The sequence below is a fragment of the Egretta garzetta genome, unplaced genomic scaffold, assembly GCF_000687185.1.
Source record: "Egretta garzetta isolate BGI_Z169 unplaced genomic scaffold, ASM68718v1 scaffold208, whole genome shotgun sequence".
Taxonomy (NCBI): domain Eukaryota; kingdom Metazoa; phylum Chordata; class Aves; order Pelecaniformes; family Ardeidae; genus Egretta; species Egretta garzetta.
The window spans coordinates 381,593-407,363 of record NW_009260403.1 but is presented as its reverse complement, the minus strand read 5'-3'; the positions used below and the strand labels follow the sequence as shown (position 1 = coordinate 407,363).

The following is a 25,771-nucleotide window of genomic DNA, read 5'->3' as shown; positions in this document are numbered from 1 at the left end:
TCTTCCTAAAGCAAGAAAATCTGCATAACCTTAAACTTTGCTGTTTCTGTTTAATTCCATTTCTACTGTCCAGTCCTATTTATATAAAATTCCAAACCTTTTCTACACTGAAAGAATTTTAAAATTTGTGTCTTCATGTTCTGAAATTGGTATTCATTATATTAAAAAATACAGCAAAAACTGCCTCTCTACCTCTAGCGAAACTGGCTGTCACTCGAAATGGATTTTCTATTTGTCCCCTCTCAGGCTGCCTTATTTTGCTCGCTGTATCTGACTGTAAATCTGAAGATGATGTCAAAATTCCCATGCACATAGCTTGAAACAACCCATATTTTTATGGACAAGAACACTGTTGATACGGCAAGCACATACTTTTCTTGCGTTCAAGCTGCTAAGTCAAGTCTCAAGCTCCAAACACAACAGCACAGGCAGTTCCAGCTACACAGAACTTCAACAGCACCTCGACTCTTTGTCCACCACAAATTCATCTTCAGCAAGGATGATCTGGATACCAGCTAAAGGATGGAAGAGAGGCATACCAAGATTTTTTTTGTATGAACTACCTAGTTCTGGACTTATTTTCTAGCAAAGGTCAGAAAAATCCAGAGTCCAACTATCTTACTGACTCTTCATTAAGTAAACATTTCACTATATGTAATGCTCACAATTTGTATACTTTTACTACTTTTCATCCCCATCGTCATCTTCCCATGCTCTAAAGATACTGCACAAAGTGAGCTTTCCCTCAGGAAGAGAGCCCTGACAGAATTTCACTAGAAATCACTGTTATGCCAGTTGTTATGTAGAGTAACTTCTGATACAAGTGACTGGTAAACTGTCAAAAACTTCAAGTATTTAAGTTTCACAGCAAGATGAAAAAAAAAGCAGTGGAACAACAAAGCAATTTCCTAATAAACCTCAATATTAGTCTATTCCTCTGCTCCATTTTTTTTTTTAAATCTGTATGGGTTCTCATGAACCAGATTTTGCTATCCACTAGTCATTTTTTATTATTACTAATTGTATCTAAAAAAAAAGCAAGATTGACAACTAGAAGTACAAATCCAAAAAGGAAGTATTGCAAAACCAGAAGGAGGTTATTAAGTCAGGATACCACATTTTGAAACTTAACTCATTATTTTGTGTTTGTCATCAAAGCTTTAAGAATAACTGACTGGAAGAGGGAACAATTTGAAAGTACTTTTATGAAACTCTTACCAGTGTTCTAGAGTGCAACTTTGCAGTAGTGACTTTAAGAATATGCGGCATTTTGGACAGCCAGCACATTTATTGTCATTAGAATAGTTCAATGCAGCAACTGCTGCAACAGCTGTCTTAAATAAATGAGCATTGATCTAACATGAGAATTAAATCAATACAAAAGTAACCCAAGATAGTGGCTTTATTTCTCCTACCTGCCTACAAGCACTTACAAATAGTCTACGTTTTCATTGTTCAGTGTTTTCCTTAAGGGGGGTGGAAAAAAAGCGCCTTTTCTAAGGCTGTTTGATGTTCAGAATGAAGCAAGGCAGACCTTTGAAATACCGTCAGAGCGCAGTGATACACGAGCTAACTCCAAATAAACACCACAACTGTTTCTTGTGTGGTAATTATGCACATGCTTCTATAGTTTGGCCCTCAAAGTGGCAAGAGAAATATTAATCTCTCCAGAAAGTCTTCTCAGAAGAAATTCCGAAATGGATGAAAATGGCTGTTATTCTTCCAACAGAAAAATGCTTCTAAATTGCCCTAATTTAACTTACACACTGGAAAATATAGAAGAACAGTATGGAATCACCCCCTTTTCCCGTATTAGAGTGAATACCAGTTCAATTCTGGTAATCTGTAAATTGTATATTTGTATTCCCTAAAACACACAAATAGAACTATTTGGAAGATTGTATGTATATAATATACCAACATCAAGTAATTTGGAAAAAATCCAACTAAGGAAAAAAACGCAAAACATTTATGTATGAATAATAAAAATTTTATGTCAATCTACAATGTCTCACTTTAAGTGCAAAAGACCTTTTAGAAACTCAAGATTATTGCTGGAATTATCTCTAAGTATGAAGATACTGAAGGCATGTTTTAAAGGCTTTAAACACCTAAAAATTTAATAAATAAAAATGTAATTTGATTTATTAAGAGCTACGCAGTTATGCTTAGTAAACCAGAAGTCAACAGGACCATGCTTCACTGTATGTTTGTTACGAAAAGTGTTCAAAACCACATGCTAAAACCAAAAAATCCAGTAGCAGCAAGTTTTTCAAATCACATGTTTAGTAACACATGATCAAGCTGAATTTCGATACTACATACCCTGATTGTGGAGCCCGTGTCTGACACAGTACAATAATCCTAAACTATTTAAAGATGTTTATAGCATGCAAATCAATGAAAAAATTGCCTTAAAGTTTTCAATTAAGCCAGTTTTGCTTGATTTAACTTTGCAAGAAAGCCTTAAAAATCCATTTGTTACAAGATGTTGTATAAAATTTTTAGTGTTAACTTTTCAATATGCTAATTCAGAGTATTAAGATAATTTACCAGCATTTTATTAAGAAATTACTCTCAGGGAGCCCAGGCCTATGTAAGGGAGCCCTACACAGTTCTCAGCTACTTAAGTACCTACGTTTAAAACGGCAACTCCGGTTCAGCCAGTACATCAATTATGTACTGGGTAACGCTTTTAAAACAGGGGGAATCCAGACTTGCTGTGTGAGACTTGTATTCAAATATTTTATTTTAATTAATTTTCCCCGATAGCTATGTCAACATTCAGGCAAGATTACAGATCTCCATAACGACAGCCATGCTCGAATATAAAAATATTAAATTTTGTTACAGAATTTAAAAAAGAAAAAAAAATCAACCACGTATCATTGCCAAGACACAACAAAACCAAAACAGTTTTAGCATGGTATAGTTAAGGCTTGGAAAAAAATTAGGCAATGGCAAAGTACAGAGCAACGCATAACTTGCTGCCTCCTATAATGGATTTACAAGTGTTTTATGAGAGCTAAGTATTAACTCATTATCTAGTTACTTCTCCATCCGTTTTGGGTACTTGATGAGTACATGGAGTCATGTTCCCAAACTCGGATTTAATACACCACTGTGGTCTAGAAGCTACAAACATTTCATAAACAACTCTAACCAACAGACTGACATAAAACACTCAGTGGCAGCAACAACAAAAGTTATAATAGAAAATAAACCCCATCTACTTTAATATTTAATGGACCTACCCAAAATGGTTTACTGACTGACCATCAGATAGTTCATTAGTATTAGAAGGATTCCCTTCACTAAAAACTTCCCCATAAAACATACCAAGTTCTGAAATCAGACCTATACAACCTTCAATTGATAAATAAGCAAATGAACAGAAAATCTGATTATTCCAAATCTTGACAAATCATTCCAGTTGTACTTGGTGCGCACAAGTGAGGACCTGATCATCTCCTAAACCAGCGAAAGATTTAATAACGAGACAAAGACTTGAGAAGCTCACCGCTTTCCAATCTTTTGCTCTGCCACAGAGTGGGCACATACCAGTCCCTGATAAATTTTATTCTAGTCGGGTACTATACGTGTCACTGCTGTGTTTGATCCCTCTGCACCCCTTGAAGCAGTCGCGCTCAATCACCCTGAGTTTGCAAGGGTGGTGGTCAGGAAAAAAAAAATAAAAAAAAAAATAATCTTGATTTAGTAGAATGAAACAGGTATTAACAGATCACTAATATCAGCCCTGACAGAAATATAGATGACTGCAGCAAGAAGATCAAAGAAGCCACCACCTATCTTTAGATGTATATCCAACAGGAGGGAAAAGAGCACTTAAAATGTTAACCTGATTCACATTTTGAATAACATCAGCTGTATCTGAAGTAAGCCAAGTGATAGTTTTAAGGCTTTCAAGCTGCAATTTTTGCTACTTGCTGAACATAGCCAAATGTGTAATTTTTACTGTACTCAAAGATGATACTTAGTATCTTTCTATATAAACATATATACATACAAAAAAACCAGTTAAGATATTTTCTGGCATTCAAGAAAGGAAGATGATAAATGTAATACAACGAGTTTTAATCAAGATCAAAGCTGTAGGAGAATGCAGACAGACAGTCTAGACTGCTTTACTTCTGAAAGCCTAAGCATATAAAGCAACATCTGCAAAGAACATTAATCACATTTAGTCTACAATCTTATCACCTCCTAAGCAAGCAGAAACAACTTTTACTTAAAAATCATATGCTCATATGACAAGCGTTTTTAATTCTCTTTAAATTAGATATTTATCACTGATTACAAAGCTATTATGTTGACTTTGAAATATGGTAATGTAATTTTAAATATACTTGCATAGTTCCCTGGATAAAGGATTTGGGGGCGTAAGGACAGAAGAAAGCATTGGTAAGGAAACGAACTGAACAGCAACAGCATTATTTTTGCACTGCTGGTATAAAATTGGAATTCTCCAAATATTTAATTCAGTTCTGATTTGCTCTTCTTCATTTAAGACTGTAACTCAGCAGGCAGCAATACAGTGTAAGATATTTTCTGTACACACCTTTCTTAAACTAGCTTTGGGAAATGACTTGGGAATATAAATAATCAGGTTTTTAATTTTTTTTTTCTATTAAAAAATTATCTTCTTCCTACATTTCTTAAGGGGAATTAAAAATTGGAGAAGTGGTGCATATATACGCATAGAATATCTATGTGATTTAATACATATCCTTTAATACAAAAATAATCTATGCCTTGTGTACTTTTGTTTATTCTGCTGATGTTCTGGTCCATTCTCACTTACGGTTTTGTATACTCACGAGCAATCATTGAATTTCTTTTAGTAAGTGTCTTGCATTAAAGTTTTCCCTTCTGTCAAAATTTTCGTATGATCTACCCTTCAACAAAAGCCCAGAAGAGACATACCCACCAAAAAAAAAAAAACCAAAAAAACCCATCATCTTACAAACCTGAGGCAACAGCTGTGAAAATTTACAACATTTCAGACCCGCAGGAGCAAAGAACTGCAACCAGTAACTTCTGCATGAAGCTCAAACTTTTTAAACCACCCCACAACCCACAGGAAATCTAATGAAATGCAGCAGCCAATTCAAAATGTATGATTCTTATTCAGTGTTAAATTTCTCAGTTAAAAATGGACACTGTACATAATCTCACCATCAGGATTCACTGCAAATACCGATTTTTAATATTTATAGTCTAACACCTTTAAGGTCAGAAATCCCTTCTCATTGTAGATAATTGCCAGTCATCATGCTGTTTCTTAAACTGATTGAGATTTCTTAGCCCCTCAATAACAGATTTGTACACAAAAAAGATTATTCTTGAAGGTCTTTTTTTTCCTGAACGCTTCCCAATTTGTCGACTTCACTTTTAAAGTCAAGACTTCAAAATAGACTTTTTTCAGCAATAATCTCACCAATGCCACAGTAATATTATCTGGCACGCAAGTAGTCAACATTTCATTGAAGTGAATATAGCAAGGACCTGGGTTTTATTCTTCTTGCACATGCAGGAGCAGTAGCATCCTAAAGCTCTGCAGTATTTCTGTAGTTCATTTGCCTATGATCTATTTAAAGAATTACCTATCTTTAGTCCTACTGACAACAGATTTCTTTTTTTAAGGCTAACTTAACCTAAAAAAAATGCAGCTTAACAAAGGGATATTCTGCACACCTTTTGAGACTCCTACACCTGTGGCAAACAGAGCACTCTGTGAAATATCCTAATATACTATGGTTCAAGTTTATCAGTTCCTCAGGAAGAGAAGACAGAGGTAGCAGGAGAGTTCTGCAAAGCTGCCAGGGCAGCAGGCTGGTGGCAAAAAGCATCAAACAAAAGCAGAGTGGACTGGCATATGCAGTGAGTGTACAAGAAATAAAGCATGGTGGCGTTCTGTTATTTAACTGGGCCACCTTGTAGTGCCCCACTAAGGCAATGCTCTTTTCTGGCCAATTGTTCAGTTTGCTTATCTGATGGATTCTGCCACATTATTGTAAGTTAAAAAAAAAAAAAAAGTATTTAAGTAGAGTAGGAAATCAAAGTACTGAAAGATCACGCAGAGACTTTCTCAGAGTTTGTCTATTTGTCTTCAAAACCATGGGATTAGTTTTGGCCACAAAAGTTTTTACTGTATTTAATTTTAATTAGATAGATTTGATAGAATAAGTAAAATTAGACAGACTATTTTTTGTTTGTACCTAGAAACAAAATTTAGTTTCTATCATACTGCAGCTATATAAACTTCAATTTTTATTATGTTTTTTTTCCTCATGTCAGAATGAATATATGGCTATGCCACTAATATGTATCATCCTCAGAAATCTCAAGAACATTTTAACCATTGAAAGTTTCTGAAAAGAAGGAAAAAACCTCAACTCTTGTAGAGTTCAACTGCACAGTAACCTATTTATGTAAAGTATTTAACAATTCAAGCATATTTGGTAGTAATTCTACCCAGCCCATCACCGATACCAGCCCGCCATCCTGTTGAACTTACAGATACCTGCTGCCTTGGCCGTTTCATGTTCAAGGCTGTCATTGCGGCTTCTTCCCCCAGACCTCTTTGCCGTTCCCTTGAGAAACCAGGCTTTACTGTTTGGAACCTCTAAGTCTACAGACATGGGGCAGGTGCCCCTTCCACCTAAGGAACTTGACATGAAAGAACTACAGTTCACTAAACCAATCTCACAGATGCACATTTTGTATTACAAATTCACGTGGCAAAGCTACCCTCGCTCACAGGTAAGAACTACTATTCTGCTTTCTTGGTGGAATAAGGAATTAACCACGTAACCCAGGAGAAATGACACTATGGCTATATAAAGGCAACTCAGGTTTTGACACTTCTCATCAAGCTGTGAGTAGAAAAAAGAAATCCAGAAGTCCACAGATTAATCACGGATGTGATAGAAGAAAACAACACCACAAACAAAAGCTTTCAGGTAAAAGTACCACACTTGCTACAAGAAGTTAATTTGTCTTCTAAATTTAGATAACAATTAAGAGAACGACATCTATTGACCTGAAATCCTGAAGGCACTTTAGGATATGATGTTGACCTTATTCTTCTTATTCAAGAACACAGTGAAAGCCAGAACACAAATGTTATTCCTATGTTAAAAAGCCTCTGCTCACTTTGACAAAGCACCAGTCTTAAATTTGATGACTAAAACTCCACACTAATAGAAGTCTCAAGCAGGGTTCCTTCAACAAGTTTTCCACACGTACCCCCCTGCCCAGAGGCAACAGTACCAATCTCTCCTGCCTATCAAAGATAAGAGGACAAAAACGACTGTAGGTATACTCCACTAGATGATTTCTGAGAGCACCTGCCAGACAGGTTATCTGCTTAGAGGTCTTCAACAACACTCCTAAGGAATTAGCAGAATATCAGACACTTTCATTAGCAGAGGAAAAAAGACATTTTCAGTTATGCTGCACAAAAGATTATATAAAGAAGTTTAAGTTATAATTGTGCCTATTAAAGTCACTCTCTAATAAGCACAGATTCACCAGAACTTCCCAATCTATACTTTAAGCCATGGTAGAAGTTAGCTGGTTGCTTACAATAATGCCAGTTTCTCACAGGATTCCTTAGAAATAGCATTCGACCCACCGCATGTGAAGGCAGGTAAGCAAGAGGCAAAGAAATATCTCTTTATGGACTGTACCATGGGCTAATACTAAGTAATTATCCTGAGTTTCTGGTTTCACAGCATTTTGAAAAGCAAGTCTAGCCTAGACTACTCTGGGTCAACGAAAGCTTTGACAAAGCTGGCAACAGAACTCTCCAAATACCCACCTCAAGAGCCGCACACAGTACAAAGGATGAAGGATCTTTCCAGATCGTCAGTGATCTAGGTGAGGTAACTAGAAAACCTGAATTTTCAACAAAATATTCTAAAATGTGATTCTTAGGATCAGGGAAATGATACCTACACCTCAATCAGGAGTACAAGTCACAGCCTGTATTATTGTACATGAACTAGTTTTGAGCTATTTCACTCAAGCAACATTGATGATACAAGATTCAACACATCAGAGCAACTGAAAAAGAACCCTGGGTACTTTCTTTGGATTAGCCTGTGTCATTTGCAACATCTTCATTGCCACTATGACTAAAGGCAGCCAGACTATGCAAGTTTAAAGCAAGCAGCACGTTATACTGAACATGCTGACGCTGCATGCTTCAAACATGCAGAGTCTGAGAGAATTCAGACATTAACCCTGCCTAGGATCGATAGTACAAACTCTCAGAGGCAGGTTAACTACGCAGCACTTCCTACGAACCTACCACCACAGACTTAACTGCTCAGAACCTGCCTTATTTGCACCCTCTGATCCCCTTCATGCCCCAAAGAACACTCTTGCAGGACTATGCAAAAGAAACAACTACAGAATCACAACTACAACACGAGCGACGATTTGACTTTTCGAAACCATATGGTAAGTGGAAGCAAAGTGAACTTTGCACAAGATTGTAACTGCTGATTCAACTCCCTCCCTTCTGCCACACAAGTGCTGGGTCCAGCACAAGGCAGGCTGCGGAAACTCGTCCTAGGGAGGGGAGCACCACTCCCTTCTCCGCAGGAGTCAGTAGTTACACAAGATCAGGCGGGATGCAAGAGGGAGTCTGGAGGGCAAGGAATACTTCTTCAGTGTTGCCCTCTCAAAGACCTACACGTACAAAAACTCCCAAGTGCAAACACTGAGGCCAGAACTTTTCTCCTGTTTGGAAGAGATGAGAAAACAAATGTGTTCCCATGGTAGTTATCTTTCATGAACTGTTCTACGCCACTTGGGTATTAAGGTGCTGGCTCAGTATTAAGAACACATGCAGGAAAAAACAGCAGGTTTGCCTAATTTTCATCAGAAATATCCTTTGGAGGAAAACGTTCCAAAAGCATCAGACATCATTAACTGTAGGTTTAACTAAAGGCTTTTGGCAGGAGTATTCAGTAATCAGGAATTATTTGATCCGGAGATTCCATCCAGACCAAGTTTAAGCACCACTGGACAAACCATCCTCCCTGAATTTGTCCATCTGTGAAACCATTTTTTATTTCTGCGTGTTCTGAAACAGTGAGTTCTACAGTTTAATTACCCATCATTAGTAAATGTACTTTTTCTGTTTAAAGAACCTTCATCAACCACTTCACTGGAATTGATATGAAGCAGCTGGCCAGCAGGCTGAACAGGAAGAAAAGTCAAGTTATCAAGGTACTCAGGTCCAAAAGGCATCCCTAAATGCATTTCCATAGTTAATCAGAGGTAGTACATTGGCATGGATTGGGATGGAGAAATTACTGCTAAGTACTTGTACCTAGGCTATTAACTTCAAATTCCCAACCTGATTTAAAAGAAAATGATGCTTAAAAACTGAATCCTCCACTCTGATGCTTGGAATTCTTAGGACACTTCTGCAAGAACAGAAAACAACTAAACAGATTTCAAGCTGTTTACATTGTTTAGATTAAGTTATATATATATATATATGCTCACATGTAACTTTCTATTCCTAGTCATTAAAAAAAAAAAGTCAACATCCAAGGGGACGCATTTCTTTAACAATAAAATAAAGCCTCTGCAGGTATCAAGGTAATGGACAGAACGATGATGTATTTCTAGTGCTGTGTTTTCTCTGAGATAGCCAGCAATCCCCATTACGCCAATACTTTCTCAAGAGAACTTCCAAAACTGTGCTTGGAGTATCTTACACAGAAAGGGACAGGTCATAAACAGAAGTTTAAGGGCTTATACTACCAGATGTTGCCTTTGACGGAGCAGTGCTTCTGCTCTGGCAGAAACAGGTGTTTCTCTTGTCACAAGTAAAGAATTCATTCAGCAATAAATTCTCCTGGCAGTCCAGAAGAACACCAAAGCTTCAAAATTGAAACAAAAAAAAGTTACGGGAGAATTCTCACGTCTTGCTGGTTCACGGTGTTTCTTCCGCACTAGTCAATGAGTATTTAAATATTACATAAAAAGCTGTATCGCTAATATTGACAGGAAAATACAGACAGTCAACAGGGTCAACAGATAATTTGGTAAATCGGTGGCCAAGCAGTACCAGTGACTCAGCTTGCCTGTGCGGCACTCTTAGGAGCAGCAAGACTGGTGTTTTAGAGACAAACAGGGAAGCTTAGGCTTTTGAGATACCTTCCTTAGAACAAAAGCTTTCTTGAAGAACCAATTGAACAAGAGACCGACACCTACCTTCACCTTGAATATATTTAACAGTAACGTTCTATGGTTAAGGTGGATGTAACTTTCACACTGCCTTTGTTTCTTTCCTTACGTTGTTTATTTGACTACAGCAATATTTATGCAGAAATACCAAGATTGGTGATGCCATGAACTTAGGTACCCAGGTTCCCTGTACAGTCAGTGGAGGAATACGGGGCTCACAACTATAGAGCAGAGAGCTGCCCTAAGCAAATCAACAGGGAACCAGAGCATGAAGAGAAGTTCCTGCCCACAGAAGTTAAATTTCTAGACTTGATGCCTCCATCCAGTCCAGCCTTCCCAGGCTTGAGGCCATCCACTTAGATTACCATTTTTTTTTTTCCTGAAGCAATGCATAAGAAGAGTTCACTCTCCAGTAGAAGGCAGCTACTGGAAATTCTGCATAAAAGCTTTCTGTATAAAAGCTCAGCAGTTTGGAAGAGGGGGCCCAGGCTTCAATTACACTGTCAGCCTCAGAGCATTTAAGATTCCACAATGGGCTGAAGCTATCTGACCAGGGAATTTGAGAGTCATGCACTTGCATTTGCCTCAGCTTCTCTGCGGCTGCAACTCTACAGCAGCCCACATCAATCCCACTGGGGCTCTTGCCTCCTTTCTCGTACAAATAAGGTGTTCCAATGTGCCAAGCTGGCTGAAGACAACTCTAATAAAAAGATGTAATGTGCTTTCTGCGTGTAGTGTTCTGCATCTGCTTGGAAAAGAATATGAAGAGTGTAAGAGCCAGGGGTCTCACTAGCACCTTATCTGTCTCTCTGCTTCCACTGCCAGTATCTTGTCCTTCCTCCAGAACTTACTAGACTTCTCCATAAAACATTTTAGTGCCTAAAAATTCCAGAAAACTAATCCAGCAACAAATAAACAAACCCTTCTGGGGACTGGGGGAGATTTTGTTGAGTTCAATAGAAAGGTGTGCTGGCAAAGGTAAATAAGGAACATTATGCTCCCAGAAGAAGGATGAACAGCCTCACTAGAGGGAAGGTGGACAGAAAAGAAAAACTATGTAGATTTAGGCCTCTACTTTCTGGTGGCAGTAAGCCTTGCGTTAACCTAGATGCCCCCAGCAGAAGCCATCACCTCAGGGAAGAAAGGGCTTAAACATTCTGACTTGTTTGAGCAGAAAACAACTTAAAACGTCATAGTTAATTGGAAGGAGCCAAATGAGCAGGATGCTGGCAACAACAGCCTGAGCCCTGGAACATTAGCTTCTTTCTTCCCTAAAAGGGAGACAGGTTTTGGGCTAAGCTGGGGAAGACCATGGCTGGGAAGAGATACAGAAAGATGACAAATTTCATCTAACACCTAAGCTGAGATTCCTCCATGCTTCTGAAATGGATCTGGATTTCTAGTCATGTTTTATTCTGCATTTCAGAACATTGCTACTGGAGACTAATACATCTCTCACTTTTGCTGCCGATGCTTGGATTGTAATATAGAAGTCCTCATGTAGAGTTTCAGGGAAGGTTAAAAGCAACACGAAGTCTGAACAAAGCCTAAGAAAAGCCTGAGGCTTACTGCACACTAGAGTCTAAGAAAAGGCTGATGAGTTTAGGTAGGTGCCCCAAAGACTTGGTTGGCAGCTGAACTGTAAGTACCACGATCTCACCCTGACTTGTCAGAGCACCACAGCTTTTCTCTCAGGAAGCATGCCCTGCTGCCTGGAAGATTTCCCTGGTTTATGGCTTTTGTCAATTCAATGACACTGGATTACTGCTCTGCACTCCTGACTGCCCTGGTTCCATCGCCTCGCTCATCTGCCTTAGAGACACTGCTATTCGTAATGGTAACACCGTGGCAAGCTCCTGGTAAGTAGCCTGGTTTGTACATGCTCCCCTGGAAAACAGGAGATGCTCACGAGATGGAGTCCTCTCAGGCTGGGGAGATGGGAATCCTGGGCATAATTGCTACATGGCTGTTTAGCTGATAGGTAAAAATCACCAGATCAGCTATTTTCTGTAAACATGATTATTGATGCTGTATTTAGCTTTGTATTCAGTACGTTCAGGCATTATCAAATGAGGTTTGTTTAAAGACCTCTCCTACATTCTTCCCCCATCACTTGTAGATCTGCAAGTGCTGACTATTCTCTGCTTGAATCTGTTTTTTTTCCCCAGAGTATTTGCATAAACTTTTATGCCTACCTGCTCAGAATAAGTCTCTAGGACAATTTGTGGTTAAAATTTGAGTACCACAAATCAGACACTAGTAAGATTATGTTGCAAATAGTCTTTCCAAATTGTTTTCTTAAACTTGGATGTAACTGGATTTTACAGTCCATTATATCAGTCTGAGCCTCCTATTTAGTTCCCACCTGGGAACCTGGGAGACAGAAGTGAATTTTATCACCTATTCCTTTGAATCAGGTTCCAGCTCTACCAGTTTGTGACATGCTCTCCATAAATATGGGAACTTTGCCTTCTCCTACCTGTGAAATATCCACAGGTACAACAGAAGAGGGTGCTGCTTAAGTGGATGATGACAACAAAAACGTTTCACCACCAGATTCCTGCTCTTTCTCATATGCAAGCCTCATACATCCATACCAGTGAAATGGAGGATAAGCAAAGGTGCTGTTTAGAGCAATGTTGCAACAGGCAGCAGCCTGCCGTTCTGCCTGGAAATGTGTAATTTAGGGCCCCTGGAGAATAACGCGACATGAAGGTATTTAAAAAGCAAGGGAAGAGAAAAAAATCCTGCGACACCAGGCATGCACTGAGATCCTCAGAACCACTCTGAAAAAGAGAAGCAAGTTCTTTTTAAAGATGGACCTTATTAAAAATTATAATTATTTTTGTCATTTTTCCTTTCTTACCTAATATGTAACAGCTCTATTCAGCATCTCTGAGGTGTTATTTTCCCTTGCTCCCATCATCTTTTAACCCAACCCTTGCCCTCATTTGATACTGCCTGCAGAAAGCTACTTGCTGGTTTTTTTCAAGTCACTTTTGCTGGTTTAGCAAACTGAATCAGCCCAGCACAATGTCAGCCAGCCACAAGGGCTGGTTTATGAGAGGGCTGAACGAACACCAAAAAGTAACTTCACCATGAAGTGGGTATGTGGATGAGGAAGAAGATACAGAGAAGAGGAACCACCAGTCTCCCAGTTCTCCTACCAGTTTTTTGTAAATACCCCACATAAAGCTGACAGTACTACAAGACACCAATGCTGGAAGGACTCTATGATGTAGTATTTTTCACTATGTATAATTTGTAAAGTCTTCTTCATACTACGTCAAATAAAGAAGCTGGCTTAAAGGTAGAAATGTAATACAAAAGTGCCATACAAGAGAAATTTTAAGTAATGACACTTCAAAAATGCCTGGGGAATGGAAAGGCTTCACTTCTTACCGTGCATAACTTTCCACCACACAGAGAACCAGGGCCTGCTCAACAGAAGGAAACCCCCCCCCGGCTTTGATTAAAGAAGGACAAGCTGCCCTGAGCAGCTACACTAAAAGATACCGGCTGTCTCCTTAACAATAGGTGCAACTCAACTAACCCTTTTGGACAAGTAGAAGCTAACAGGCTGTTTTATGAAGCTGGCTGAACTACTGAAGGAACAATTAAAATGCATGCACTTTGCTGACTTACTTCTAAGACTCTATGTCATTACTGAACCTCTGTTTCAAAATTACTTTTTCTGCTTGAATATCCTGTCTAATGATACCATCGACCAAGCAAAATCTGACACATGCTAGACACTCAACTTGTTTGTTATGCGCAACAAGGATTTTGCAGTTTATTAGTAACGTTCCAAGAGTTCCTATCAAAGTCTACGACCCACTGCACGGTGAATGTGTCAGCCCATGCTTGAATGATGGATTTCTCAAACAAGCACTGAGGCTGCAAACAAGCTTCTGTCCTAGAAAAAAGTTAGACTGACTTTAGCTAGAAGGAGGACAGTGGGGAGAAGAGTTCAGATGGTCAAGTGAAGCTCCCCCAGAAGATACTTTGTCAGCATGTAAATATCCCAAAAGTCTATCAAAACCAAATTCAAACACACATTTTTTTACTCTTACATATGAAGAGATGGGGACATGTCATTTACCTCTTCTCTCATACACTGCTAGCACTCAGCTGGCAAGATTAACTGGCTGAGTTGACGTACTTGTTGAAAGAAGCTTCATACTTTGACCAACGCGATTATGCTGAAGTAAAAAAAAAAAAGTGCCAATAGGTTTTCTACACAGATACCATTCCTCAACTTCACTCTGAACGAAACAGCTTCTGACACCAAAGTATTCATAATCATGGGGAGAGGAAAAACTTCTGGGATTACTAAATTTCCAAAGAAATGTTTTGGCAAAGAAAGGTTTCAAAAAATCTTCATCAATTGCCACTAAAAAGCTTATCCCACTAACAGCAGCCATTCTCCTTCCAAAATTGTAAAATAAGATGTTTCACCAATATCTAGAATCATTACTCATCATTGATTACATAAAATCCAAGGATTATTCCATTTCTGTTCTCACACGTTGTTAGAGTACCACCAATACCATCACTTTTGGTACATACTCTCATCAGGCTTTAGACTCAAGATTTAAAAAAACCAACCAAACAAAAAAACCAAACAACACCCAAACAAGAAAAACTGAATTTGTTTTATGGCTGAATCCTCATGGCAGGTCATTAGAAGGTAGTTCTCCTTAGGATATGCCACAGATGATTCTCCTTCCAATCATACTTGTTCCAAATTTGCAGAGCTGGATTACAGATTTTTTTTTTTTTTTTTTTTGTGCAAATTACCTACTGTACAGCCTCTGTGTAGGTGTCTTCAAAAGCACATAGCTGGTATATTGAGGGATGCTAGAAAAAAGCAAATGTTTCTGCCCTCACACAGTGTGGCAGGACACAACAGGGTAAGGGACAGGAGAAAACTTCTCCCTTCCTCAAACAAAACCTCCAGAGCACGTGTTGCCATAGGTCCAAACAGCATTCAAGTGCATTTTCTGAATTATTCCAACTATCTTTTTAAAAAAAATTGTAAAATTTGTTTTAAAAAGTAATACTTGACAGAAATAATTGCACATAATTTGGGGGAGATGAAAGGGGGATTTAAGTTCAATTTGTCAAAAGCACAGTTCCCTCATTTAGAGGACACAAAAGCCAACTGAAATGGATTTTGCTTTATTTGCCATCCATCAGAATGTTTTTAAGCCACTGGAAAAGTATTGCACCCAACTGCACCCTGGAGCATCAAGATATTTCATGAGGGATCCACTCCATTTCCAACAAAATAAAAGGCAGGACCTGAGCACTCTTGGCTTCTTTGAAACCCTCTGACCTAACAGGATGCGATTCAGTATTTTGTCAAGTGAACAGAAACAGAAGACTTCCACCAAATTGTCGAGGTTTTGGGTTTGGGGTTTTTTCCATAGGGCGTTTTCCAGTAACTCTCTCCTCGCTGCTGAGTTTGGTGGTGGTGTTTTTATTTGGGAACGGGTGAATTTATTTGGGGGCAGGAATGTGAGCAAAACCATCTTGTGGTTTTACATAATCTTCTCACAAATTATTCATGGTTCCAAATCCTGCTCTTAGTACATAGATGGCACATACAGACTAATCTGTATTATTCCAAATGGGCAAGGTTAGGTAAGGCTTAAATTGTTGGGGTCTGTTCTGCCCCAACATGTGCAACAACCTGAAGTTAAACAAAATCTCATCAAACCATTACATTTTTAAGAGCACCTTTTTGACAGGCTTTGTGTTAAATTTAATGAAATACCATTATGCCTAGGAATAATTTGCAAAACAGACCCTTTCCAGAATTAAAGATCAGAAAGTTAAAATGAAAATACTTAACCTCTTGTCTCTCTGCTACTTTTAAAGTAGCCTTATAAATGATGAAAAATAGACAAGCTGATTTTTTATAAAAAGTACAGTAATTCAACCAATTGTGTGCAATTTAGAATTTTTGCACCTTTCACAACCTAAATGCTTTTCAACCCTGACACATGGAAATATTTAAAGAAAACTTCCCTCATGTAATTGCTATGAGCTAAAGAGAACTATCTGTACCCTCTACTGACAAACACTACCAAAAATTTCTAAAATTAACAGTTACTTACTGCAAAGTTTAATTTTGTCTCACGCACTTAACACTATAACTGAACAACAAAATTAAACCACTTCCCTGTTTATGTGGATCTTCCCCAAAATTCCTAGAAGGAAACAGTTTTTCGTGTTAGAAGGCTTGATAAAATGATTGGCTGTATTTAAAAATAGATTTTAAAAACAGATTAAATTTCAACTTACAGGCTGATATTGAAATCTTAGTATTCAAAATATAGCTGACAGAATAAAGATCACTATGATCGTTCAGGCAGTTTTTAAAGACTAGAGATTAGCGTTATCTAGATGAGGTAAGAATGCTGAACCTGAAAAAATAATGTCATGATATTACAGCTTCAGTCACAACCCCCCCCCTCCAAATCACAAGTTTGAAAACCACCAGAAGGAAGGAAGCTGCTGAAACGAAGTTAAAATCAGCTATGTGAGCTAGCAAATAAAGCTCAAGATACAGCCAGCACGTGGTTGGAATAGAAGCACTCACGTAAGGAAGATATCCATAGCGGGATGCAAAGTATCACAAGCAGAGTCCCCCAAGAGGTACTTGGGCCCTAGGACCCATCCTGCTTCATACCTTATGGATGGCGTGGTGTAAGGCACCTCGCGAGTCTGCAGACAATGCCAGAGGGTAGGGAGCTCAACGGCAGGAATGTCCCTCAGGAGCACCCAGACAGAGTAGAGGAGTGGGCCAACAGGAACCTCATGAGATGCAACAAGGACAAACGTAAAGTCCTGATCCTACAGATGGAGCACCCTCTGCATCAGTACAAGCAGTCACTGTCAGACTAGGCAGCAGCTCTGCTGAGAAGAACCTGAAGGTTCGGTGGACAATACACCACTCTGAGTGTGACACTGGAAAAGATCTCCTGATGGCCCGAATCAATCTATACTTCTACATTTTTAAGAAGTAATTTCAAATAGGAAACTACCATTTCTATTCAGAGCCATTATTACGAAATGACATGAAGAAACAGGTAGACTGCAAGACTACAGTAACTACCAACTGCACTGTTCCTGCATCAAAACTTTCAATACTCATCTAAAAAAAGAAATAATGTTTAAACAAGAAGCAGGCGTTTTTTCTTCAAAGCATGTATCTATCCTGCAGATCCCAACAGGCCCAGGGACTGTTCACTGGCCCTTTGGCAACATGTCACAGACTAAGCGTGTCCATTCCACACAGCGCTTGACCACGGGCCTCCTCCTCCTGGCTCCATGTGACATTCTTCTGGCCCCAAAGCAGGTTATGGGTTGGTTTGTTTGTCTTTTGTTGTGTGGTTTGGGTTGGGTTTTTTTTGGTAAGTGGGACAGTTTTTCAGTTTGGACATCCAAAACAATGCAAAAGCTAAGTTTTAACCCAGTAGAAATCATCACGGCGCTTTCAGAGCATACTGCTGGTATATACTCCATGCTCTCAGATGCAAGATGAGGGCATACTGAAGTGCTGAAGCTGCAGGAATTCTGGTACAGTCTTGACTGTGCTGCCTCCTGGCACTGGCCTCCTGCCTGCACTACCCCTCAAACTGTGCTTGCCTGTCATCTCATTAGACACCAGTTGGCACAAGCTAAAGCAGTTATCAGGACTGCACTGGTAGTTAAAACAGCATTTGTGTTCAACTCTGCAGCCTCATTTCACCAAGAAGTTTCGAAACAGTCAAGAGAGACAAGCCACAGACCATCTCTTAAAACATTCTTCAGATCTACAGTCAATCATATTAAAAATAAAACAAATTTAAAAATCACTGAGTTGCCTTACCCTTTTCCATTTTTTCCAGAATGAAAACTGCATGTCGACTTACCCTCATAAAAATTTTGGTATCTTTCAGAAAATACAGAAATTATATCCTAAATGTTTTTAACAACTTTCTTCCTTCTCCATTTCTAAAAAGGATGGACATACCATCCAACTTAAAAAGTCAATCCGCCACAAGAAATTTTACAACCCGAGTTCTAAAGCTTGACTCTCTTTTGGTGAAACAATACATTGAACGCATTCTATTTAGGAATGGAAGACACAAAGAGTTAAAGCTATAGAAAAGCAACAAAATTCTGAGCAATATAGATTCTTATTCCCCGTTTTAAAAATAATTATACAGACACTTGCTGAAAACAAAACCTTTAAATGAAATTGGATTCATAAGTAACCTTTCAGGTATTATCTTTAAACTGTGTCAATGTTAACAATTAAAACAGTAAAACTTCACTCGTTTGCTGTCATCGTTAGAGACAGTGGAATCTTTCCAACTGTGAGAACAAGCCTAATTTAGGTGCACAGCACAACTAGATTAGAAAGCAATACCTACTGTTTGTAAACGCAAAATACAATGTTTGTTTTCTTAATTTCAGCTTAGTTGATAACTATCTCACAGTTCAGAAGACAAAAGAACTTGAGAAATAGTCTTGTTTTTCATTTTAGCTAAGATCTAGCATTTGTAAAATGCTGATTCTTCCCAGGTATCTTGCCTTTCAGTCAGTTCAATTCACTAACTATGTTTCCCTCATGTAATACAAGAGTTCTAAAATAAAAAAAAAATTATTTTGGCATTTCTTACATGCCCATCGCAGTTAAGAGTATATAGGGGTTTGCTTTTAATTACATTCTGGTTTCAGCATTTTGAATTGAATTACCACCTAATTACAGCTTCACATAAATCCTTAGAAACAGAAATTATACCTTAACAAAATAAGGAATCTCGAAAGGTGATATCTAGCCATTTAAATTACTTTAACAACACGTAGCCTTCCTGCCAACTAAAGGTATTCAACATCATATGGAGGCCAAGTCAATGTAGTTTTATAGTTACTAACAAGCCTTCTCAGTGAACAACTCAAGAAAAACATTGAGATTAATGACGATTTTGGACTGACTCTACGTCCTGATTGAAACAGATTATCTTGTACCAATTTAACCAGAAATACTAGTAGAATCCAAGAATACCAGCACTTCTACAAGGAAGTTTTTAGAATTCAGCAATCCTTAATTTATCCTCAAAAAAAAAAAGCCACCCTCACTGACACATTGAGTCGGCAATATACACAAACATTCCTGTTCTTCCACTGCTATGTTGTAAAATCACCAAGATTTTAGGTTACACAGCTGTCACTCGGACCTTTGCTGGCATCAACACAATTCTAAGTACGTCACTTGCTCATTTTCTCCATAACGAAGTTTCTGCCTGAAAGCAAGAGCGGCACAGTTCATTAGGAGGACCACCACAAAGAAAGTTCCAAAGACAGCGAGGTAAAGGCTACCATCCTGCTCACCCTTCTTTGATTGCGAGTCTGAAAATGGGATTAATTTGGGGGAACCGTGGAACAGAAGTTAAGAAAGAAAAGATAAAAAGAGAAGGTGAACTATCTAAAGTAATTCAGTTTTTTATGACAGCACCTATCTAGAGGTGGGTACAGAGAAATACTTCACGACTCCAATACCCAGCCTCGGTGGGTCCCACCCTACCAACAATACCAGTGCTACCTCCAGCTGCTTCTGGCTGCAGGAACAGGTAGTCTTCCCACAAATGCTTCCCTCATTTCCAAGTGTTTTTCAAATACCTCTAACCACATAACCAAAGATTTATGCCTCCAGTTAGTAAGCGAATTGTCTATTTTTTTTTTCCTAGCCAAACTACTTGCTTCCAGTTACAGCTTTAACTAGGAAATTCAGAAGAAATCCATGAATGTTGACTGTTCTCTTCAAGGGTTACTTTATTATGAAACTATTAAGGAATGGTGCCTTAGCAACAATTAGCGCAGTAGAGAAACCCTCCTCTGCTCTCTTTCCCCCAACAATTGAAGTATTTGACACATCTAACATACATTTGGGATTCTTAGCCACAAAGATATGCAATGTAAACAATATCGCAGTACATATTCATTTTCTGTGGGATTAAGCCTAAATATGCTCTGCTGTTTGGCACTGTAGTCACAAACTGTTTCTACAAAAAAAAACCCCTTCACTACCACACAAGACAGTGTAGGGGAGAGAAGATAAGTGATGCCACATAAAGTCACTGGCATCCAATAACACTTCAATTTCCATATGGAAATAACAGGAAATAAGATATGCTGAATTTTAAGCACCAAGGCAACAAAAACACATTACGATTTCATCACACAAGAACTTGGCTGTAAAATTCGTAATTTTCTTGATCTTTTTAAAGAGTTCTCATTTTCAGGAACATCAGATAGCTAACAGACCATGTATTCTACCAACCAGCTAAAGCAGACATTTGCATTAATCTGCTTTCTGTTAATTAAGTGGTGGAAATGCATCTCCCCTTCACCAAGAAATCTCTTCCACAATCCTTGTCAACCTCTATCTTCTTACAGCCCATGTTATAATGGCTATTCCATTCTCCAGATGATTTCCCAAGGGTAAGTACCCAGGACTTGCTATATCTCACCTCCAAATCATATATATAGGTCTCTAAAAGACTACTTTTGCATACTGTGTCCACCATATTTGTGACTAAAGAAAACGCTACTGCCGTCTTTTAAGAGATCCAGACACTATATATGCAAACTTCATAATGATGATTTGAAATAGAACTGTATTCCAATTTCAAAGAGAAATAAGCTATAGGAGTTGGAAAAGAAGGTAGAATCAGTAAGAATGAAAAACATTGGAGTTGCTTTTTTTCCCCCCCTCTCTGTTTATCTATAGAGGATAATTTTTGTCACATCATTAGTTTTTAAGTAGGGGAAAAAAATAACAGTATTTATCTATCCTCATTTGCAAATCATCTGAACCCATCACCTAAAGACTTTCAGCCCCAAATTCCAGAAGGGTGGGGGGAAAAAGAAAAGAGAAATGGCATTCAAATACTCTACATTAAAACCAAGCTGAAAACTATTATTCGTGATAGCAGTAATTACCTTCTTGCACCCCCATATAGCAGAAAACCAGCTTTCCCCTCACACAGAACACCTCCCCCCGCCAACTTACATAGCACCCAGCATTTAAAGACAAACTTATTTAAGCTTTTTCTCTGAGAAAAGACTTGTGCCTGAAGGGTAGACACGCAAATAAACCCACGACAGCAACATCTCTCCAGAAACATTTGTCAAGCAGAGTTCTAACTAGAACTACGCTTACACGTTCTAATCTTGCATTAGCACAAGCACAGCTATTTTTCATAACCCAGATTTAGGGTTTGTAACTTTTGTTAAGTATTAACAGAGTACATAGAATTAGTAACAGAATTTTGATGTGTAATCAAAGTTGTAACATCAACCTGGAGCCATGAAACTTTGTAAACTATGTAACATTTACATCTATGTAAACATACCTATGCTTGAAAACAATATTAAGTAGGTTTACAAGCCCTGCTCTCAACAGCAACTTTAAGAGTGCTGGGGCATTGCCCAAGGATAACACGCTTAATACAAAAAAGTGTACACATAAAAAAGGAATCTTGAGCAAGATTTTACTTTAAAAGCAGTTCTAAGTCTGAAGTGTTTTATTGCTCTGCCTGTGCAATAAAGCGATTAGAGTTCAACCACAATCACAGACAGCTTACAGAGAACATACCAGCAGAGACAATTTCACAAACGATACTCCTAAACCTTCGGCAGGATTTTCAAGTGTCACCAAATCAATAATGAAAGGACAGTCCAAAAAAAAAAAAAAGTTACACTAGTAAAATTAGAGAAAAAAGTCTGACCTCCCACCCCTCAATTCCTTCACAACACCTAACCGTTCAGCTTCTGAAGCTGTAGCAGTATCTTTGGCTTTACAGTTCTATCTAGATTTTTTTTTTTTTTGGGAGGGGGGAAACAAAGTTAAAAAAATAATTTCCCCTGAGAATAATCAGTGCAATACAGGAGAAGAATAAAATAGCAATCAAAGAAGAAAACATTCCCCATGCAGTGAAAATGCTTCTTCACCTACAAAGATATCTTTAACATGCCATTTCCTTTAACAAACTTACTCAAGACCTTCTGAGTGGCTTGAGAATGATCTAGCATTAGGAAAAAAAAAAAAAAGAGAGGATCAAGACTTTGCCGATGTGCTTTCTTTTGCTCAGGTGATTTTTAGCACGAATCGAGAAGTGCACTTTAACAAATATGGGTCTTGTCTCCTGTAAGACACTTAAAGCTACAGAACTACTTCAATGATGGACTGCCCAAGTACCAAAGACAGAGCAGATAGCTCAGGAGAGAAGAAATGATGGTTTAGGAGATACGGAGTGCAAGACTAACAGAAGGAACCATGAGATGTTAAAACTATAGCACCCACAGCAGAACATTCTGGTTAAAGACAATCTGCTACTTCAACATGTCCCACGTTTTCAGCTGCATAGGGCATATATTCTGAAAGACCACAGAAAATTATAAAAGTATACATTCTCTGTTCCTGAAAGTTCATAAAGCGTAATTCAGCAATCATGAAAACTACAGGACACAAACACCCTTCCTTGGGGGAGGGGAGAACATAGACAGTATCTAAAGAGAAGTCTTCTTTGATGAACAAAGCTATTTCATTTACTATTTTTCTTTTTTAAGCTCACCTACAATCTTGCCTCACCTATGTGAGAGGCCCCGGAAGCACATTGAATTGTTCATAAGTATTTTACTATCACTTCAGGATCCTCTGTTCTTTATTGAAACCAAAAATACAGACAGATTTATATAAAAAGTGTATTAGCAGGCACATGGAGAACCTTGACCTGGGCACTCTGTTTTTATGTTTAGTTAATACGCATTCATCTCATTCTCTTGAATTAGTACAAATAGGTGCAAACCTACACCCACTTTTATCCAAGCATCTACAAATATTTTAAAGCATAGTATCATAACACAGATGCTCTTTTTCAAACAACTTAGTCACAAAGGGAAAATATTTTCACTCCCTTAGCAAAGATTATTAGATCTCATTCACTGGAAATCCCTATCCATTTGCATTACATTTGCAGGATTTCATACAGCAGTTTATGGATAGTACAATAAAATACCTTCAACCTAAACACCACTTCCACACCCACCACGTAGAAAAAAAAAATAAATCCCACATTTTCATCTATTTAAAGAACACTAATATTAATTGGTTGTGTAAACAACTGCAGAAAATAGTTGCATATAAAAATAAATTAATAAATACAGAAAACCAATGCTCCCGCTGCCCGACACACACACTCAGAGTAGCTGGAGACTGTATACCGCAGAAAGACAAACCAGGTGTCTTCACACCTAAACTCTAGGATTTCTTCAACCGTTGCCAAAATTCTTAAATATATAACCTGGGCAGACTTTATTTCAGACTAAAGACTGGAAAAGAAATGACTTCTTCTGACAATGATGCTAGAGTCAATTGATCAGGTATGATTTTAAACTGAAACAAGTCACAGTTAAGAGAAGAAACACTACTCATCAACATGCCTGTACTTCGTGCTAAAAGCTTACATGAGATTATAATTTTGATCGTAAAAACAAAAGCTTACTGTTGAATTTATTTATTTTTAGACCTATACCAGGACTGCAGAAACGCTAAAATTTTAGGTGAGTAGAAAATAGTTTAATAATTGTTAAATACCAGAACAGTCAATGCCTAATACTGGAATAACCACCAAAACAATGTCATTAACATGAGAAACAATCCAAATTGCAGCCAGTTTCCTGCTCTTTTAGCGAAGATTAATCCTATCTTCACAGGCAAGAGAAACATTCCTTTTACCTTACCAAGAAATGCTAAAGAAAAGACGGCTTTTGTTGCTTAACTGTTCTTTTTAGTAAGTAGGATAGGTAATGTCAACAAGATCACCATCCCATGCTCTAGGCAAAAAGATCTTCATAGAAGGAGGTAGAAGGGACAGACAGACATGAAGAGCAGATGGCACCAAGTCTTTCAGAAACTGTCAGTGAGGGGGGGACAAAAAGTTTCCCAACAGAAAATATTCCTGAATTAAGAGGACTGTTGCTCAAGTAACTTAAAAATAAGGTATTAAGAAAAGATGAAAGACACATTTTCTACTGCAAGACAAAGCTGCCAGAAGAAACTGTGTTTTGTTTCAAGGGAGGAATAAATGGTATGGTATAGCCTTAAAAAAAAAAAAAAAAAAAAAAGAAATCCCAAACCTCTGTCTGTCCTTATCCTGCTCTGTTATTTATCTGGTTAAAACAGAAAGGATTTTTTTTATTTGGTTTATTTCTGGCAGTGCTCGCCATTTCACAGCACATTTAGTGCACGCGGAATTGATCAATACTGCTACAGACACAAGACTAGACTATCCATTTACTAACCACAAGAAAACGTCCTGTTCAGCAAAATCCTGTACATTATAACACTGAAATTTTAAAAGGCATTGTTAATACGCGTCTCATTACTCCCTTACACCGGTTACACCGAAAAGCTGAGCACTTGTCTGCTAGCTTTCAGACTGATAAACAAGTATACCTTTGCGCACTGTGCAAAAAAGCCAAAAAGTGTGTCTAAACCTACACAGGGGACCATATATGCATTCAAAGCATAAGCAGAAAGTGCCAGGCTTGCCACATAAACAAGTATTAGATCCCTTACACAGCTCATCACAAGGTTTCTTGTGAGACTGATGGAGCTTCAAGCAGAAATGTACCAACAGTTCCCCCAACCACTGGTTGCTACCACAACCATTTTCTTCCTGAAGAAGCTTGGGAAGTCCTCACACCCCGCTCAATTCTCGGGCAAGACTCAGAGCTGGCATTCGAAACCCAACTTCTACAGTTTTAAAGAGAAAAATCGTAGCTTTTTTTGCACTACAAGGCAGTGACAACTGAGCAGCAAAATACAAAGTGTTTCAAATTATTGTCTACAAACTTAAAGTCTGGCTTTTCAGCATAATTCTGGGCATACATCTACACAAGCATACACCCCTCCCTATCATTAAAGGACAAGCTAATGCTTTCAGAGCAGTACCTTTTCTAACCTAACCAAGCATTAATGAAGGTCGCCATTCCCAGTGAATGGGCCGGAATAAGAGATCCGATTGAAGTTAAAGAGTATTTCAGCTGCATTATTCTTACTCAAAAAAGAAAACCCCACCGTGAAACACTAATAATTGCATTGCCAGATTACTGTATGTGACACTAGGTGGTTATGTCTCCACATCGGTTCCACACGATCTGAAATCCAAGCGCTGCACGCAGCTGAAGTGCTCATGTTATAGACATTTTTAAGAATAACGATGAAAACAGCTTCTACCTTTAGTCCCTGCCATCCCCAAACACTTGTCACCTGAAAAACAGAACTGGATCTCCTTCACGCTCATCGACAGTTACCTCACGCTTTCAAGTGCTGACCCCAAAGCCTGACATTCAAAGGAACAAAACCAAGACCATTCACTTACCTGAAGAACAAGATATAAGAAAAACAGCGAACGCCAACTTAGTAGCAGCTCCCATTTTCCAATGCTGTTAAAACATTTAAGTGACTTTAAGTATCCAG

At 38.3% G+C, this 25,771-nt stretch overlaps 1 protein-coding gene across 1 annotated transcript in view; it reads right to left on the bottom strand.

The window, feature by feature from the left end:
• The window catches only part of ACVR2A (activin A receptor type 2A), a 66,874-nt gene extending 41,109 nt beyond the window's left edge, over positions 1–25,765 (bottom strand). Inside the window, exon 1 of the mRNA XM_009643422.2 lies at positions 25,674–25,765. Coding sequence (XP_009641717.2) covers positions 25,674–25,728 — 55 coding nt within the window. The 5' untranslated portion in view covers positions 25,729–25,765. The remainder of the gene's footprint in view (positions 1–25,673) is intronic.
• Between the last annotated feature and the right edge of the window lie 6 nt (positions 25,766–25,771).